The sequence below is a fragment of the Tenrec ecaudatus genome, chromosome 7, assembly GCF_050624435.1.
Source record: "Tenrec ecaudatus isolate mTenEca1 chromosome 7, mTenEca1.hap1, whole genome shotgun sequence".
Classification (NCBI taxonomy): domain Eukaryota; kingdom Metazoa; phylum Chordata; class Mammalia; order Afrosoricida; family Tenrecidae; genus Tenrec; species Tenrec ecaudatus.
Window position 1 is genome coordinate 1460587 of NC_134536.1, and position 19291 is coordinate 1479877.

At 53.2% G+C, this 19291-nt stretch overlaps 1 protein-coding gene across 2 annotated transcripts in view; it reads left to right on the plus strand.

Moving 5' to 3' along the window:
• SMOC2 (SPARC related modular calcium binding 2) overlaps positions 1 to 19291 on the plus strand; it is a 106718-nt gene that overhangs the window by 56527 nt on the left and 30900 nt on the right. The window contains exons 5-7 of one of the 2 annotated variants that reach the window (XM_075554259.1): positions 337 to 384; positions 1864 to 1947; positions 3113 to 3187. In XM_075554259.1, coding sequence (XP_075410374.1) covers positions 337 to 384; positions 1864 to 1947; positions 3113 to 3187 — 207 coding nt within the window. The remainder of the gene's footprint in view (positions 1 to 336; positions 385 to 1863; positions 1948 to 3112; positions 3188 to 19291) is intronic. The other variant, XM_075554261.1, reaches the window with a different exon arrangement.

Here is a 19291-nt window from a genome sequence, read left to right on the forward strand (position 1 = left end):
GATGACTGGCTGAGCTGAGGGCCCCAGGAACATGCACAGTTGGGTGACAGTGGGCTGGGGTCTGAGCTGGTTCCCGGACTAGAGCCCGCCCATGCCACCAGCTGTGCCACACGGGGCGCTGGAGCGTGGGTCATTTACTAGGGGTCCAGCAGGACTGGCTCGGGGGCCTGTGCATGGGGACCATCCACAACCCTCTGATCCAGTGGTTCTCAGCCTTCCTGATGCTGTGACCCTCGTGATGTGATGACCCCGAACCATAAAATTATTTTCGTTGCTACTGTTCTGAATCAGACGACTAATCCCAGCCAGTAACTTCATTCTTACCTCCCCATGCAGGTTCTGTAAATGAGAAGCTGCCTCAGCGGGAAGGAACAGGAAAAGCAGGTAACTACCTTAAATGGAAGGAGGCCTGGTGGGCCAGTGGGTTCAGTATCAGCTGCTAGCCACAAGGCCAGGGGTTCGAATCCACCAGTCACTCCTCAGGAGAAAGATGAGGCTTTTTGCTCCCATGAGGGTTGACAGCTTCAGAGAGGAACCCACACAGGGCAGTGTTAGGGGATGTGGCCGTGCCGGGAAGGGTGATGCTGCGGGGGCCCTCATGGAGCAGCGGGTGCTGCTGGAGGGATGGTAGGGGAGCCCAATCCATCTGAAGGAGCCCCCGGGCCTGGCTGGAGAGGGAGGGCAAGTGGATGGAGGGATAAAATAGCCACTCGTGTGCCGGGGTAGTGGAGGCTGGGACTCGGTGCGGAAAGGCAGGAGGATGTGAGGAACAATTTGGCGACCTCAGCAGAGACGCACAGGACAGACTGCATGCCCCTTCCATGCTGGCTTCCCTGGAGACGTGTGAACACGGTCCACATGCCATTTTGACTTCACGGACTTCGGGTCTTGGAAGAGGGTCTCGTAACGCTCAGTAGTGACACACCCTGAGTTTATCGTTCCTACTGAGATTCGACGGGCGGGGGGGTTGAAATAAACGGGCCACATTTGTCAGCACTTTCACGACAACAGCAAGTTGGCCCTCTCCTTGTCAAGCCGGAAACCCTTCCTCCCCAAGGGAGCGGGCTGTGCAAAGGATTTCTGGAAAATGGCCATTTTTGTTTTATTTTCTGAAAAGAGTTTCAGATAAACATCACTTTTTATGATTCAGATGGTCGGAAGGTCACATATCAGTCTTAGCTGACCACTGTCTATCACAGTTCCTTAAAGATTTTATTCTGGATTTTGCATACAATAAAAAATCACATGAAGCTTGAGCAAAAGGATGGATCGATTGATAGATAGAGATGTTTTAAGGGGTGAGGGGTCGGGTGCCTGTGTGGCTGGAGCCCCCACTGGTGTGGAGTATAACTTCTAGAAGTTCCTGTGGGGGCTTGGTTCCCGTGGAACCCAGACGTGGTTTCCACATGTGCATGTGAAGAGAGTTTAGTTGGCGTATTTCTGCAGCATGGGAGCCTACTCCTCCGTACTCACTGCCTCCATTCTCCCGGCACCCCCCAGCTCTTCTCATGCCGTGCCCCGCGCAAACCTGGGGAGCAAGGTCCTAAGGGTGTATGACTCCCCCACCACAGTCCCTGACTTCAGGCAACCCCAGAAGTGGGAAGGCCCAGCTCTGTCCCCTGCAATCAGGCTCTCCCCTCACAAGTCTGGTGAACTGAGTCCCTCCCCAAGCGTCCAGGGTTCCTCCCTCTTCCCTTCTGGAGAACAGGATCGGACCTGATACCCCTACCCTCATCCCACCAGCAGGGATCCCCTCAACCCTGGCATCAGAGCCCCCTTCCCCAGGGGTCTGGGGGGGTGCTGCAGGCACCATCAGTATAGACCCCGTGTGCGCACGGATTTAACTTACTCTCGTAATCGTAGTCTCCTTGCAAATCTTCTCCATTCTGAATTCAGATGATGCAGCCCCACCTGTGCTGGAGACGCAGCCCCAAGGCGATGAGGAAGGTGAGACGGGAGGGGTGGTGCAGGCAGGGGACAGGCATCCCACTGGCTCCACCCTGCCATTGCCTGCCTCGCGGGCCGTTGCCCTGGTTTCCCTCGTGACCTTTGGCAAACAGTGGCTGCTGAATGCTATCTGTGAGCATGCTGCTTTCCTGCCGTCATTTCACGTTGTCTCGGCTTGCTGGTTGTGTCCTTGTTAGATCTGAAGAGAATGACACGGAGCAGAAGTGGCTGGTGGCTTCTGGCTAGGGTTGAGGTGTTGCCGTCTGAAGAAGACAGCACGCCTGGTTAAAGGGGTGTGGCGGCGTGCCCTGTTGGCCTGCTCAGACTGCACACCTTTGTAAGCAGTTAACACGAGGGTGTGCATTCTGGTCTCGAGATGCTGCCCACAAGCTTGGCCACTGTAAACCCCGTGAAGCCCACTTCTACCCTCACCCTCCTGGACCTGCTCTTAGGGACTGAGGAGTGACCCCCAAGTGCCCACGTCAAATCTGGTGGTTAAACGATACCATTAACGTGTGCATCCCCAAAACGCTCTGGACAAAGCTGTATTTTAAACCCTGTGCATGTATCGAGCGTGTCCACTGCCTGGGGCTTCAGGACATGCTTGCCTGTCTTCACCACTGTGCGGCCTCTCTGCCCCTATAAACCAATTCAAACGAGAGGGCCTTCTACGTGTGCGGCTTCCAGGTGGCAACCGTCTGAACTCAACCATCCCTTTAATTATATTTTATATTTCTAAAAATAGCAAAGAGGCAGTAACTAGCTTGATACATCTTTAGCATTCTAGCAAGTGAGGTTAGGGGACAATGGGCAGCTAATAATAATGGATAAAAGAATAAGGAAAATGTTCTGAAGCCGGTCACAGTTGTGACCACACGCTCTCTTTAATGCACGTGAACTGTTGACTTGTATGATTCGTGGACTGTGTCCCGAGAGGCGTGTTAATAAAATAAAAAGTAGCCAAAAAGAAAATAGGCAAACACAGTAATTTTAAATATATACAATTCTTCTCGCTAACTAGTACAGTCAGCTTATTTCTTTACACGTGTCATGTGCTTTCTCATATTGCTTTGGTAAAACATCTGAGGCCACATGCTAAAACTCTCTGAGAGTCCGTGTGCTTCCCTGACGCCTGAGAATCATTTTCCTCCCTTTGGATCCTTAGATATCGCATCACGTTACCCCACCCTGTGGACGGAGCAAGTGAAAAGTCGGCAGAACAAGACCAACAAAAACTCAGGTAATGTGGGGGGTCTGGGGTGACTTTGTAAGAAGGGACTTAACAGGTCGAGGCTGTGGCTTCCCCTTCTGGAAGCGGGAAGTCGGGCAGGGCCACCCTTGGCTACATGAGCCCACGGAGAGCAAGCCTTCTGACTTGGCCACTGCGGCGAAGGTTGGGGTTTCTGGTCAGCTCTAACTTCTTGATGACGTTGGTCCGCAACTCTAAGTATAAAAATGGAAACGGTTGATGGTAAACATGACGGTGTCAGCTTCATTTCTGCGGTGTGAACACGTGCGGCCAATTCCGTTCCAAGCCCCCTCAGTTGTGGGCACTGGGTTTGCCACGAAGCTGGTCTGACCACCTCCCACTGTCTGAAACGGCTGTCTGGGCCTCATGGCCAATGGAGGGGTGGATTAACCTCTAGCTAGAAACCTCAGTGGGTTTGGTGAGAACCGAGTCTCTCTGAAATGGGACCTGTCGCTCGTGACTGATGGCCTGTCTGCAGACGTCTTCTTTTGCCTTCCAAATGAAGTTTTGCTTAGTTTTTAATAAGTCCTCATGGGGAGAAACAACCCTTCTGGATTCAGAGTGGTCCAGTGGCAGAGGCACTGACAACTTAATTGTTCTGCAACTGGCCCCGAGGGTCAAAGGTTGCAGATATCACCAAAGGCTTCTTAGCATCCAGGCTCCGTTTAATCGGGGGTACGTCTTGCTCCTCAAAGAATATTTTCCACATCCACTGAGCTGAATGATCAAAGCTCTATTAAGCGTCTGGCTATTGAGATATGTAGGTTTCCTTTTCAACACTAGTAATTGCTATGTACTATTCTATGGGTTGGCGTTGTTTGATTTTTGTCTTTCGGTTGCTGATTTCAACCTCTATTATGTTGTGATCTGAGAAAATTCTCTTTGTGCTCTTTGGATGTTTCTGAATCTGTGGAGGCCTGATTGGTGGCCTGACACAGGTACTGTTCTGGAGAATGTTCCGTGTGCACTGGGAAAGAGAGTCTATCATGCTGCTGTTGGCTGGTGGCTTCTGCATGTGTCCATGGTAAAGTACACTGTTTCTGTACATGTACAAGTCAGTAGAATGTATTACTGGATGGCTCATTTGTTCTAAATCCATCCCTCCATTCATGTAGCATGTGCCACCGAACAACTGACTGCGAGGTGAGTGGTTCAAGCCCACCGGCTGCTTCTTGTGAGAAAGATGGGTCTGACTGCTCCCATAAAGATCTGCAGCCTCAGAGACCCTATGTAAATCACAATGGTTTGGAGTGGACCCGGTGGCAATGGGTTTGGTTTGTGTGTATAAAACCCAGATATTCTAACGACGATAATAAGAATCTTTGTCCTCAAGAATGTCCAGGCAAGCAACCAGGCATGTTAGCAGACAGGTTAGCACACAGTGCCGTAGGTGTGTTAAGTGGCAATATTGATGAAGGCTGATGGGAGGACACAGCCCTCTTCCACCTGCCCTGGATCTTTGTGGGACCAGAGGTGGGTCTTCCTTCTTTTGTGTCAATTCCTTCAGCTCTACAGGGATGAATGACCCACGTCCTAGGGCAGTTGTGGACCTTACGTGAGGTGGCAGTGCAAAGTTGTGAGAAAACGTAACTTGTAAGGTTGCCTACTGAGCGTGTCGGTTGTTGCAACGAAAGATCGGAAGCGAGTGACTGTCTGGACATGGCACAGAAGCTAGCGCCATGCGAGGGAGGCTTTGTGTGCACATTCAAGAGTTCCCTCGTGGTCCCGAGAGCAGTGTCTACAACGTAACAGACACTGAGCAAATATGTGCTGAGGACGTGAATGGGTGGCTTAAACGCACAAAGCTCGGGTGAGAGGAAAGCGTACATCAGGTTTGAAAGAAGTGGGCGTGGTTGGGTGCCTCCTGGGGGCTCTGGCTCGCTGCAGGCCAGTGCACAAGAGAGCGAGACACCGCCCGGTCCTGCGCCACCCTCACAATCCTGTTCTTGACGAACCGTTGTTGCAGCCTCTGTATCAGTCCATCTCCCCCAGAGTCTTCCCGCGGTGTCCATCTCCAGGGACTGGTCTCTCCTCTTAACACGTCCAAAGTGCATGAGAGGAAACCTTGGTCCTAACGAGGGCTCTGGCTGTACCTCGTCCAAAACAGATGTGTTTGTTCTTCTAGAAATCCTTGGTACTTTCAATATTCCTCACCGGCACCATGATTCCAATATATCCATCTTCCCTGGTCTTCCTTATTCCCAACGTTCACATGCATAGGAAGGAATTGAAAAGACCATGGCTTGAGTCAGGTGCACCTGAATTCTCAAAGTACACTCATGTTCTTCAACACTTTAAAGGAGTCTTGTGCAGCAGATTGGCTCGCTGCAAAGCATTGTTTGTCTCTTGACTGCTGTTTCCATGATCATTGATTGTGGATCCAAGCGAGAGGAATTCCTTGATAAACTCGGTCTTTTCTCCATTTATCATAATGTTATCTATTGACCCAGTTGTGAGGATTTTGTTGCCTTGCCATTGGAATCCATTTTGAAAGCTAAAGCCCTTGAACTTATTTAGAACATTTTGCGTCTTCCTCATTTTCAGCAAGCAAGGCTGTGCTGTCTGCGTGTTACAGGCTGCTGATTAGCTTTCCTCCAATCCTGTGGTCTTCTTCATACCGTCCAGCTTCCCAGATTAACCACTCAGCATTCAAACTGAATGAATATGGGAGACAATGCAGCCCGTGTTCTGTTTGAAAGACTCTTTCTTGGTCCATATACAGGTTCTACGTGAGCACAATGAAGCTTTCTGGAATTCCCTTTCTTCCCAAGACTGTCCATGTTTGTAATGATCCCCGTAGTCCAATGCCTTTGCAAGGTCACTGAAGCACAGGAAACTTCTTACTAGCAGTCTCTGCTTTCAGCCTGGATCTGTCGGATGTCAGCAATGAGGTCTCTTTTTCCATCTCCTCTTCTGAGACCAGTTTTGACTTCTGGGAAAGTCCAGTCAATGTACTGTTATCACCGCGTTTGGATGATCTTAAGCAAAATGCACTTGTATGTGACATTGAAGACACTGTCCTGTGACACCTGCATTCTGTGGGATCACCTGTCTTTGGAATGGGTTCAAGTAAAAGGTCCTTGGAGCTCTTCTGGTCAGTTGGCCAGGTATCTATCTCTCTTTTCCAGATTCTTTGGCATTGGCGGTAAGTGAATGCACCCGGTGCTTCATCTCCTTGTGGAGACACTGACATTGGTGTCCTGTCCATTCCCGGGCCTTTGTGTTTGGCTGATGCTGTCAGTGCAGCCTGGACATCTCCCTCCAGGGCCAGTGGTGCTTGTTCTTAGGCTCCGTCCTGACATGGTGGGATGTCGACCGGTTCTTCTTAGCACAGTCCCTCTGTGTGTTCTTCCCATCGTTTTATGCTTTCTGAATCATTCAGTATTTGAATGTTCAATATCACAACTCGAGACTTGGGTTGTCTCCGGTTTTCCTGTCTGATATATGCAAACATTTTGGTTTTTTAACGCCATGTTTGCCTCAGGGTCATCTTTTGTGTTGTTTCTTGAGCGATCCTTTGGGAGTTTCTGTTTAGCCCCTTTCTTCATTTCCTCCTTCCATTGGCTGTGGCTGCTCTGTGACTAAGGGCACGTTTCAGAGTCGCTTCCAGCGTCTTCTTGGGTCTTGTCTTTCTTTTTAAAGACCTTTTGCTTTCTTCGTGTATGATGCTCTTGGTGTCCACCTCCAGCTCATCAGGTCTGCTGTCATTCGTGTTCAACACATTACATCTGCTCTTGAGACGTTCTCGAAATTCCGGAGAGAAAGACATGAGGTCATATTTCCACTTGGTTGAACTTACTTGGACTGGTTTTCATTTTCTTCAACTTCAACCTGCGCTCGCCCAGGAGCAGGTGCTGACTTCGCGCTGCCTGCTGACCCTGAGTACTAACATCGTCCCTCCCACAGATGCAGCCACTTGGAGTCCCATGCGCTCTGCCATTTGTGCTTCTGAAGAATGTGGGAAGTGACGAAAGCCCATTGGCCCGTCAAAATCCCATCGTGTGGTCCCCGGCTCCTTCCATCACCACGGCCATCGTCTCCAACTACTAGTCCTTCTTCTTTGTTTCTAAATTTGTATTTCAATCGCCAATAACGATCATTTGCGCACTTGTAGACAGAAGTTGGTGGAACTCCAATTTCATCACCAGCTCTAGTTCTTATTTTGTAAATTTGAAGAAGAGCTGTATTGACTGGATGTTCTTGTATGTGTGTAGATATTCTCCTACCACACCCTGAAATGCACCTCCAGACAGATCTTCAAATGCCCTCTTCGATGGGGAAGGTGGTGCCGTTTCTCCAGAATGTGACATTCCTGGCAAAGGGATCCATATGTTTGCCTGATTCAAAATGGCCAATGCCAGTCCATTTCAACTTGCTCCTACCTGGGATATTGATCATTATCTGCCCGTTTTATTCCTGACTACTTCCACTTTTCCTAGATAGTCCCGGGTGCATTCCATGCCCTGGTTCCTGCAGCTGTCCCTCCTCCTCAGGGGCCGTGCCCCGCCAGCAGACTGATGTCCTGAGGCCTCATTCCATTTACACTATTCCAGTTGAGTCTATTGTAAGAAGGCAACTCATTCTCAGTGATATTCTGAGTGCCTTCTGACGCGAGAGACTCAGCTTCAGTCACGGCTCCAATACAGTTCATACGGCTTTTAATAGGTCATCGCTCAGGAGCAGACCACCCCATCTTTCTTTATTATTGAAGTGGTTACTTCTAAGGGCCCTGGCACCAAGCACTGTCACCCTGGTGACTACTGTTCCAGTTCAGACCTACTCCCGTCTACCTTCTGTGTGGAGAGGGCTTCTGTGCAGAGGGTGGCAAGCAATGCATGCTCTGTGGCCCCAGCTACACATCCTGGTTCCAGGCAATACAAGCAAGTCGAGAACAGGTACTGGCCACCATCAGCAGCAGGGGATCCGCTGGTCTTCATGTTTCAAAAGATGGCCTAAGCGCCTGCATGACTGAGAGAGAGGTGGCTAGCAAGTGCCGGTTCCATGATCAGCAACATTGGCAGGACTTGCTGGGACTTAACTTTCTGGTGAGGACTGTGGTTTTCCCCCTAAGTTCCATAATTCTATTAGCCATCTTCACCAGCTCAGTGACTTACAGCAAAGGCTTCTTGTGTGTGTGGACAGAGTTTAGCTGCTAGTCAGCTGAAAAGTGCTGAGTAGGGTTAATCCAGTTCCCCAGTGTCGATCAGATCTGAAAGGGTGGCCGTGAGTGACATCGCAGTGGGTAGGTTCGATGGGACAAGCTCAGTGCTGACGTCCACTCCATCGGGGTCCTCCGCCCCCGTGGGCACTCCCATGCCTGTGCATCTGCTTGTGCTCAGCTGGTCCTGCTGAGAAGGACAGCCCCTTTGGTCTTTCTTGGCTCCTATTGGCCTGAGATAAGAAGAGGCAACGTGAAAGATCTGACCGTTAGATAGATGGGTAGCAATAGGAGGTACATTTTAAAATAATGTATAAGAATATATATCCTAGATTGTTGTTAAGGAAAAGGTGTTCACATTTATTAAAAAAATATATTAACCTGTAGTCCCTCCCATGAGCTTTAGACACTTGAGCTGTTTGTTCTCAAGAGCGTCACTGCTCTGTCAGAGCTCTCTTCCACCCGCTCGGTTTCGGCATCACATACGTTGGTGCCTGGCACCTGGTGGAGACAGTGCATGCTTCTGGCTCACTGGTGGCCTTGACAATCCCTCCCTCCCCGGAGAAGCAATGTGGCAGGAGCAAACGAGACGGGGGAGGGGCTGCACCAAAGGTAGTGAGCGGCGTCTCCAGATGGCACATTCTCCGAGCACGCTCTCTCAGCTGGCGGCAGCTTCGGTTTTGACATAGCGAGAGCCACGTGGGCTCAGAGAACAAGCGTGTTTTTGTATCTCACCCCGTTTGCTGCTAGCAGATCTCCAGGGCTGTAAGTGGGCTGCCAGTTACAATTAACCAATAAAAACAGTGCAGACATTCCGTGTTTACGGAGGCTGAAAGTCATGTTTCAGGAAACTCTAGTTTACATAAGTTACCCTGCACTATAATTTGATTTAAATCGGCCTAAATGAGTAGAACACAAAGAGATGGCGTGGAGCTGATGTGCAGACACGGGCCATGAAATTGCTCGGCCGGATTTATGTTGTACAGACGCGTGTTCTTCCTGACGGCCTGAAGAGGGTCAGGCCTCGTTGGCATCGCGTGACACTTAAACCTGGTGCGTGATGGATCGTGTTTCAACAATGGAATGAAAGCAGGCGGAGGATTTCCAAATAATCACAGTTGCCTTTGAGCTTCAAGCTCCAGCGCAGCCATCTCAGTGGCCTATCTGTGGCCCGTGGCTGTGGTTCTCCCCAGGGACACATTTATTTAACGACACGTAAACCGTTTGAAACTTGTTTATTGTTTCACATTTTTAAAACAAATCCGTCTTGGTTGTTAGCAGCCTTTCAAGTTTTTATGTAAAAATGCCAAACTTGAAATGGATTGCTCTTTCCTGTCTTAAATAAGAGGAGTAGATTTTCTCCTCACAGATGTGTATTAAAGCAGTATAATGTGTTGTTTGTATTAGGTCCGCAGCGTTGGAGGGCGTGCACAGTATGTGGTTCTGGGTGCTCTGCTCACATTGTCGTCCAGGCAAAGCTGACTCCCAGCGACCCCCAGGGGAGAGGAGCATGGCCCCTGTGGGTCTCTGAGGTGGTAGCTCTTTACAAAGAGTCTCCTCGTTCTCCCTGGTCCTGTGCAGACGAGGGCAACTACCCTGTGGCATACTCAGTGTCCGTTGCTTTTATTTTGCTGTTGGCTTTCAGCCTTTTTTACACGGTGAAATGAAGTGCCCCTAGCCCATGAATGTTCCCACACAGTAACTGCTTAGTGGGTGTCTGTGTTTAAAATGAACAAAGTGTTTCATCACCCAGGGCACTCGGATGGCGTCACAGGAGTGGGAGTGACCATGTCGGGTCAGAGGCAGGCTGGCACGAAGCCCAGATCTGCCAACGTTTCATGGTGAAAAGCAGAGGCTGTTTGCACCTATACCAGTTTTCAGCCTTAGAAACCCAACACAGGGTCACTGTATAGGCTGGTTGATTTGATAAGTGAATTCAGTAAGCCAATAGATCACTCACTGACAGAGAGAGATCATCGGAGTACCACAGCACCTTGACCCTGGACAGATGTTTGTTGGAACCCAACATAAATAGCAAAGAAATTGCCTGCTCTCGTTTTATTCAACAAGAGATGAACTAGATAAGCAAATGTGGTGAAGAAAGCTGATGGTGCCCGGCTATCAAAAAATATAGCGTCTGGGGTCTTAAAGGCTTTAGGGTAAACAAGCGGCCATCTAGCTCAGAAGCAACAAAGCCCACATAGAAGAAGCACACTAGCCTGTGTGAACACGAGGTGTCGAAGGGATCAGCTATCAGGCATCCATTGTGAATGAGGAGTTGTTCAGAGTGGAGACCCAAAGCCCATCTCTAGGCAATTGGATATCCCCTTACGGAAGGGTCTCAGGGAGATGAGCCAGTCAGGGTTCAGGGAAGCAACGATGAAACATACAACTTTCCTCTAGTTCCTAAATGCTTCCCCCTGCCACCCCCACCCACTATCATGATCCCAATTCTACCTTACAAATCTGGCTAGACCAGAGGAAGTACACTGGTACAGATAGGAACAGGAAACAGGGAATCCAGGGCAGATGATCCCTTCAGGACCAGTGATGAGAGTGGCGATACCGGGAGGGTGGAGGGAGGGTGGGGTAGAAAGGGGGAACCGATAACAAGGATCTACATATAACCTCCTCCCTGGGGGATGGACAACAGAAAAGTGAGTGAAGGGAGATGTTGGACAGTGTAAGATATGACAACATAATAATTTATAAATTATCAAGGGTTCGTGAAGGGGGGGGGGGCAGAGAAGGAGGGGAATAATGATGCCAGGGGCTGAAGTGGAGAGCAAATGTCTTGAGAACGATGAGGGCAATGAATGTACAGATGTGCTCGACACAAAGGAAGGATGTATGGATTGTCATAAGAGTTGTATGAGCCCCTGATAAAATGATTTAAAGAGAGAGAGAGAGAGGGATGCACTAGATAGACTTATGGTGTAAACGAGCAGCCCTGGCCCGGGTGCGTAAGGGTGAGGTGGCTGTTCAGTCAGAACACGATACGGGTTCCCTGTGTCCTTATCAAGCTGGACGCTGGTTCACCTTGTTCCAGTTTTGATCTACTTTCCTGGATCCATCTTCATTTTTCTATTCGTCAAAAACACAAATCAGTTGCCAAATCTTACTTGACAAGAATGCTATAAGACATTGTGTTTTTGTCACGGAAAATTTATTCATACAGGTATTTATCAAACGAATATAAATCTGATAGGCAACCTCCCCCAGGGGTGTATTAAATACTATCTAGATTTCTGCCCCGTTTCCTGTAAGAATAGGAAGGTGGCGAGACTGGGCTTTCGTAGTGGTGAACAAGCTGCTAACACCTTCACAGAAGAGCAAGTGTTCGGGATGCGCTACAAGCCCCAGGGTGGCCCTGGCTCCGTGGGCTCCCCATGGACCCTCCGTGGGCTCCCCTTGGACCCTCCGTGGGCTCCCCTTGGACCCTCTGGGCTCCCCATGGATCCTCCGTGGTCTCCCCTTGGACCCTCCGTGGGATCCCCTTGGACCCTCCGTGGGCTCCCCTTGGACCCTCTGTGGGCTCCCCTTGGACCCTCCGTGGGCTCCCCTTGGACCCTCCGTGGGCTCCCCTTGGACCCTCTGGGCTCCCCATGGATCCTCCGTGGGCTCCCCTTGGACCCTCCGTCGGCTCCCCATGGACCCTCTGGGTACACACGGTGTAGGATATGTAAGACAGCCGCACTTTGGCACACACTGCTTCTGTACTCCCACCTCAGAATGGGTGGGCTGGGGCACGGCCGGCCAGCCTAGGGAACTCTGTGTGGGCCTGGGGTGGGCCAGAAGCAGCATCTGCCAGCCCTGTATGTGTCCAGCCACCCAGCTGAGTCATCCTGTGGCTGCCCCTCCACCCTCAGACAGAGGGTCACCAGGTGCCTCTGGCTAGACTGGTGCATGCTGACTGTTCCCACCAGCCAGGGGTTCCATCCTCATCGGGGGTCTCAGGAGGCGATGCGGCCATGCTGTTGGGGGCCACTTGACCCTCTCTTCCATGCTTGACTCTGCATTCCAAGCTGGCCCTGGACACCCTAGCTTCCTTCCTTGGGCTTTCAGCCCATGTGGCTCTCTCAAGAGTGCTCTGAGTCTGGGAGGTCAGTCTCCTCACACAGGATGCCCCTGGACGGCCTTACAGGCCCAGCTCTGGCCTCAGGGTGCTGCCCAATGTGGGCCCTTGTCCACGCTGCACGTGCACTGGAGAACCCAGGCCTCAGGGACCCCTCCCAGCCACTGAAGGCAGTTCTGCTGTCTCTCCAGGCCCTTCAGGTGCAGGGTGTTCCCATTTTAAAGGGATACCCCACCCCACCCTGCCCCAAGAACATCCCTCCACCGTGAGATCAGTGCCATGAGGTCGCCACGGTTTGATTCTCCTTTAAATCACAGAATATCGTGTCCCAGGGGAGAAGTAAGACCAAGGAGGCTTGCTTTTTAAGTTCCAAAGGAATCATGTCTCCCCTTTTCCTGTCCCTCCGATTTCCCCGCCAACCCTCAGGACTGCAGACATCTAACACTGTGGATACGATTTTTACGTGAAAATATATACTGGTAGAGGAGATTGAAAGATGAAAACAAATGCTGGCTTGTAAGGAAGTCTGTAAAAGAGGGTTCTAGGCTCAAAAGGTCACCACATGGAGTCCATTCCAACTCACAGGGACCCTCGAGGCCAGGGTCCAACTGGCCCTGTGGGTTTCTGAGACGGTCGCTCTTGACCGGAGGAGAAAGCCACTCTTCCTCCACAAGGAAGGTTAGCTGCACAGGTGAATTTGCCTAAAACCGCGTGTAACTGAACGCATCCAGTGCCCCCACTCCACACTGGGGCTTCCCTTCAAGCGCGTGTCATCCTCGGAGATCAATACGCGTCCGAGGTGGGGCCTGGGGGCTGAGGTGCAGCCCTCTGGCCTGAGAACAGAAAGTAGCCGACAGGCAGGGCCGTGGCTCCGTCTTCTCTCAGGGTGGGCAAGCGTCCACTCAGAACCGGAGCTCCCACACGCTTGCTTGTTAGCGTTCCGTCCTCACAGCCCCGCCCCACCCTCTTCTTCATCGGAGTGCCCCATCGCACTGCCCCTTCCTGGCGACACGTCCATCAAAGTGAGCGGATTTAAGCCTCCGCGCCCTCAATTCTGAGGGGATCCTAGTGCCTGTCTTCGGAGATGGGCGTCGTCCTCCTTCTGGAGGGACCGGGCATCCGCATTGATCTTCGCCGACATCACAGGCGATTCCGTGCCCGCTCTGGGCACCCTCCAGAGCAGGGTGGGACTGCTCCGGTGGGTTTCTGCCACCGTGGCTCTTTACGGAGGCAGAGGGCCCGCCTTTCTCCCTCACGGCTGGGGAGGAGGTTGAATCCCACAAGCAAATGGCGAGTCACTCGCCGAGCAGAACGCCATGTCTTGGGCACATGAACTGTGAGCCAGGAAGGCGGTGCTCTGTTCTGGACCGATATCAACGCTGCCTCTCCCCTACTGCTGTTAGCTGAGGGATGCGCCTAAGACTGAGGAGAGCAGGAGGACCAGTCCAACAGGGCTTCCTGCCGTGGCCTGCGCCTGGTCTCAGGGGGGTCAGAGGGTAGGAGGGGCTGGGGACAGCTCTTGGTTCTACTGTGCGGTCCTGACTGGGTCAGGTCACTTCTCGGAGCTGCTGTGTCCCACCTCTGAAGGGAGAATAATGAGACTGTCCTGGCAGGAACCTGGGGTGCCTGTGAGGCTCCCCGGTGCTCAGGCTGGTCGGGCCCATCAAGGGCTGATCAGTACACGGGCCTTGGGTTAGTTGTTCCTCTGTGAGCATCCTATGTCGCCACCGAACTCTGCACTTTGCAGGGCTGTGTGTGTGTTTCCTGCCTACGTGTGTGTGCGTGCACGTGTGCGCACACTGAGAGTTAGCCAGTATTGGAGCATTCAGAGCTGGGCGTGCCGATGGTGGCTTGAGTGGGCTGAGGTGTGTATGGTGAGAAGAGTGGGCTAAGAAAGTGCGTGCCCAGTGCAGTGTGCCGAGTGAAAGGCATGGGCCTGCCTTCCACACTCACAGCCGAACGTTCAGGGGCGAGCCCCCACCCCATCCCAGCAGTCTGCTGCGGGGCTCTTCCATCAGCGAGAGTCACCTCTCCCTCGGAGCTGATCCCGAAGCTGATCACCTCTCCCTAGGAGCTGATCCCAGGGGGTGAGGCCCAAAGTCCAAGTGGAATGAGGATTCCTACTTTGGACAGAGGGCACATGTAGCCAAAGCCACCCTCTGCCACGAGCCTCTTGTTGTTTGGCGAGCCACTCTGTCACGGGCAGGGGACAATTGATAAATTACACAGAGGGGCCGTCCCTAAAGCATTGCTGCCCTTGCTGTCAGGTGCCCGCCTGTGAGCTCTGACTCACAGTGGCCCCAAGGATGGAAGAGCAAGCACTGCCCAGTCCTGCCCCTTCCTCAGCCTCGCTGGTACGTTCAGGTGCGTTGCTGCAGCCATGGTGTCTGTCCGTCCATCTCAGGAGAGTCCTCCCCTTCTCCATCACGTTACCAAGCGGGGTGTCATTCTCCAAGGACTGGCCCAGCGTAAGGGAGACTGTCTCACCATCCTCTCTCCCACGAGCTTTGCCGCTGGGCTGCCACCAGCGCCGATTGGGCATGTTCTTCTGGTGTTTCCTGGTGTTTCCATCGCCCCTGACGGCACCCTGCTCAGCCGCTCCCTTCGTCAGCTCTTAGGGCATGTGAGGGGTGGGAGGCCTGCGGCCTGGGTAGGCACCACTCAGTCCTCGAAGTGACGTCCTTGTTCTTGACACGCTCAAGGGGCCCCGGCAGCAGCGCCACGTGGCCTCTGGTTTCCTGACTGCTGCTTCCGGGGTGCTGACTGTGGACCCAAATGGAATGCAAGCTTTGAGGTTCCTCCGTTGTGGCGATGGTGCTTGTTGGTCCAGGCGGGAGGCTTTCCTCCTCTTGATGTTGAGATGCGATCTCTGCTCCAGGCGGGAGGCTTTGCTCTTCATCAGCAAGCCCTGGAGCGGGCAATTCTCAGCTGATGGCGCTGTGTGTGTGGGCAGGGGGGCTTTTTTGGGGAGGGGGTCACTGAGTCAGAATTGACTCGGTGTCAGTGAGTTTGGGTGTTTTGTGAGATCCTCATTTCTCATGAAATCGCCTTCTTTGGCTGCCCACATTATAACATCTGTGTTCCGGGCCTCCCACTGCCAGGCGCAGTATCACTGCCGCCACAGGGAGCTGTAAGTTCGACAGCCCCCCTCCCCTACAGGTGTAGTGCCCCCAGAGAAGCGCGTGTTGTGTACGCAGGCACACGTGCATCCGTACAACTACCTGTGAGTTCATCTCGGTAGATGATTCCATTCCCCCACCCAGAATGCTCTATTTTTGTTTTTTGAGCAAAGCTGGTAGGAGCAGGAGCATCAGCAACCCTGGGAGGAGTTGGGGACACTCTGGGGGGTGATGTCAGAGGCAAAGCTGGTGCCGTTCACCCATTGAAAAGGGAAGAGGCCTGTGATGTCACACCGCTGCCACGCCCCCCGCCTCCTCCGGCCTCTGAGGCTCAGGGTTAACTCGTAACTCATCCCGTGCTGCTTCTACCAGGGCTCGGGCTTGGCCAAGGAAACAAAGCCAGTGGGCATCAAAATTCACAAAATGTGTGGCCACGCGAGGTCCCAGGACCCACGGGGAGCAAGCCTTCCAGGGGCTGGGGAGCTTTGTAGGCCCCCGTGGGAATGAGGTCACCGGGGAGAAGAACAGGGCCACCTGTCAGGAAGGTGTTGGCCGGGGCTTCACCTGGACAGTGTGTGGAGCTCACTGTTGCTCCTGGAAAATCCAGGCTGTCCTCCCCTAAGGACACGGAGGCAGGCTGTGGGCCGTGGGGGTGGATGCTCAAGTGGCCTCTAGCTCTTGGGTCTTTGTTCTGCCGTGAAGACGTGGGGGTGGGCTCTGTGCTGAATGGGAGCAGTCTCCACTCAGTGTCTCTTGGCTGACCTGCATTACTGCCCTGGCTGTGCACCCCAGGGGGCCTCTCCAGACAGCAGGAAACCCCACTCTCCCCAAATCAAAACAAAGCCCTGACCAGCTCGGCATGGGGACGTCAGCTGGCACTCTTCAGCGAGGGAGTGGAAGCCGGGTCTTACTGGGCCTGGGCCGCCGCGACCTGCCCAAGTTAGGCATTTACAGTCAGCTCCACGAGAACACAACACTCATGTCTCTGTATGGGTCTCCCTGCAGCAAGAAGGGAGGGTGCCTGTGGCTGTGGCCAGGCTGAGGTCCCGGCACCTCACACAGCTGCATGTCCACCTGCACGGAGACCATCATCCAGCCGTCACTGTGTCCTGTGGCCAGTGGAAGGACTCTGGGCCGGAGCAGTCACCGCCGACCATAGGTTGTCCCAGTGTGAGCACAGGTCACCTTTATAAAGGGAGCCCAACCCGCCTGGGGTCCGCCCTCCACCTCTCCATGCCACCCTGCTGGGAGCCAGGGGCTGGGGGCACTGCCATCTGAGAGCAGCCTCCGTACTTCAGCTTGCTCAGCTGTCAAGTGGAGAAATCACGGACCAAAATGCACAGGGGTGGGAGGGACTCTTCTCATCTCCTAGCCGGGTGGAGGCCACATGGGCTCCAGCAGTGGTGGCACTTGCCCCATGCTGGCCGTGTGTCCGGTACGCTGGGCTGCACAGAAGGGCACGGGGAGAGGCTCATGCACCCACTCTAGCCTGGATCCAAGTGAGGTTTCTCATCTTCCCCTTTCTCGCCTCTTCTTTTGGGAAGCCGCAATCCTCTCTTGTGTCCATGTGCAATCCAAACCCTTTGGGAGAGGTGGGCACCCCTGGCTGTGGATGGGGCAAGTACATCACATCAGAACATGGCTTCTGAGCCACTTTTCTGCAGCCAGCACCCATCGAAGCAAACAGATGGTCTCTGGAATGCAGGCTGGTCCTTCTGCAAGGCGCTCCAGCCAGAAGTTAGACTGCTGGGCATAACTCCTTGTATAGAGCCGGCTCCTGCTCTGAGGAGCAAGGGGCAGGGGTGTGGCCTCTTGTGGCCCGAGGGCTGAGAAGCCCTCCACAGGGGCCCATGTACGGATCACGACGGCCGCTCAGTGCATCTGCGGGTGCAGGGGGTGCTGTGGCAAGGCCCGCACCAACAGGAGCTCAGCCTTCTCAACAAGGAACTCCAGGGTGCCTCAGGGGGTTGAGGGTGCTCAGTGGGGGGTGAACATGCCCAGTGGTGGGGGGATGGTGAGCATGCCCAGTTGTGGCATGAGCAATGTCCTGAGGTTTGAGGAAGCAGGGGGCCCTGGGGTGCAAGGTCATGCATGCAGAGCCGGTGGCTTTAGCTGGAGAAGGTTTAAAGACAGCCTGAAAGGAGAGCGTGAATCCGGACATAACTCAGTGGGTACATGGCCGTTCGGTGCTTGGGAAGGTGGGTCCCTCCTGTGAAGAGTCCGTGCAGGGGAAGCCTTGGGGACAGGTCCCACTGAGTCCTGTGGGTACCTGTCAATCAGAACCTGCTCGGCAGCAGAGTCAGGCTAGCGAGGGTGTGAGCCGGGTCACATCTGCTCTTCTTCGCTCGGTGGCCAGGGTGAAGTCCCAGACGCCTCTCCCAGCCGCTCTCATAAAGCACTCAAGATGTGCCTGGTTCTGCTTGGGGTAGGGAGGGGGACGCTGGGTCCCTGCGGGATTAGGGTGATCATTCTGGGTTAAAACCTTCCCCGTAATGAGCCCCCTATAGAATTGACATTTGACCAACCGGCCATATGTATGTTCTGCTCCTGGACAGGTAGATCCCCACGTGGCCTCCCACTGGAGGTGGACCCTGAAGGGGAGCGGGCCCGTCCACTGAGGTGCGCTGTGCAGCCCCCACCCACCCAGCCATTTCCTGAAAATCACATTGTAAAGGGGCACCTTGTTTTATTTATTGATTTCTTGTTCTTTGATCATCTATTTAAATGTTGTGCCATTAACAAGAAAACCACAGAAAACTCCATGACTGATGAAGACGGCATGTCTAAAAATTAAGTAATCAATTCTAAGGGAAAATAAAAACCCACATGCAGAAACCCGTGACGGATGAAAACTTACCCTTGGCCGCAGCGTCATCTGGGAGCGAGTGAGCGAGCGAGCGAGACAGAGAGACATGTGACCAAGCCTTCCCGCAGACCTGTTGAGTCGGGGTCAGGGTGAGGCTCGTGGCCCCCTTTTCAGAAGCCCACCAGTTCATTGCAGCACAAATTTGTTCAGGCCTGCTGCCTTCAAGTCATCCCCGACTCACAGCACCCCAACAGGGCAGAGAGGAATGGCCTAGGCTCCAGGGTGCAGCCCGGTGACTTCTGATCCATTCTCCCGCCTTGTCACTCATTTTCTTGCTGCGACAGTGTGTGTCCACCTCTCCCCTGCCCAGCCAATGCCCGCAGAGGCAACCTCTGCTGCAGCATCCCAGAAACCAGCTGCCACCGTGGGCACGGTGTGCCCGCCAGGCTTTGCTCAGCCCCAGGGCTTCAAGATCTTCCCACCTTCCCCTGACTGAGTTACCAGCATCGGGTCAGCATGACTCAAAGGCACCAGGCGTTGTTTCTGCATTCTCCACTGACAGTGCCACACAGAGCAAAAGGACGCCAACAGGATGCAGCAGCCACACATTTGCTTCACGTGGGATTCGCAAGTGGAGGACACGCATGACCTCGCTGGTTGGAGTGCTTCAGAGAGGAGAGTGGGGGCAGGGTTCTTATCTTCTGTCTTGGCAATGTTGCCAGGGATACAGGGCCCCTGAGTGAGGCTGACATCACCATGGATACAAGGCCCCTGAGTGAGGCTGACAGCACCATGGATACAGGGCCCCTGAGTGAGGTTGACAGCACCATGGATACAAGGCCCCTGAGCGAGGCTGACATCACCATGGATACAAGGCCCCTAAGCGAGGCTGACATCACCGTGGACACAGGGCCCCTGAGTGAGGCTGATGTCACCA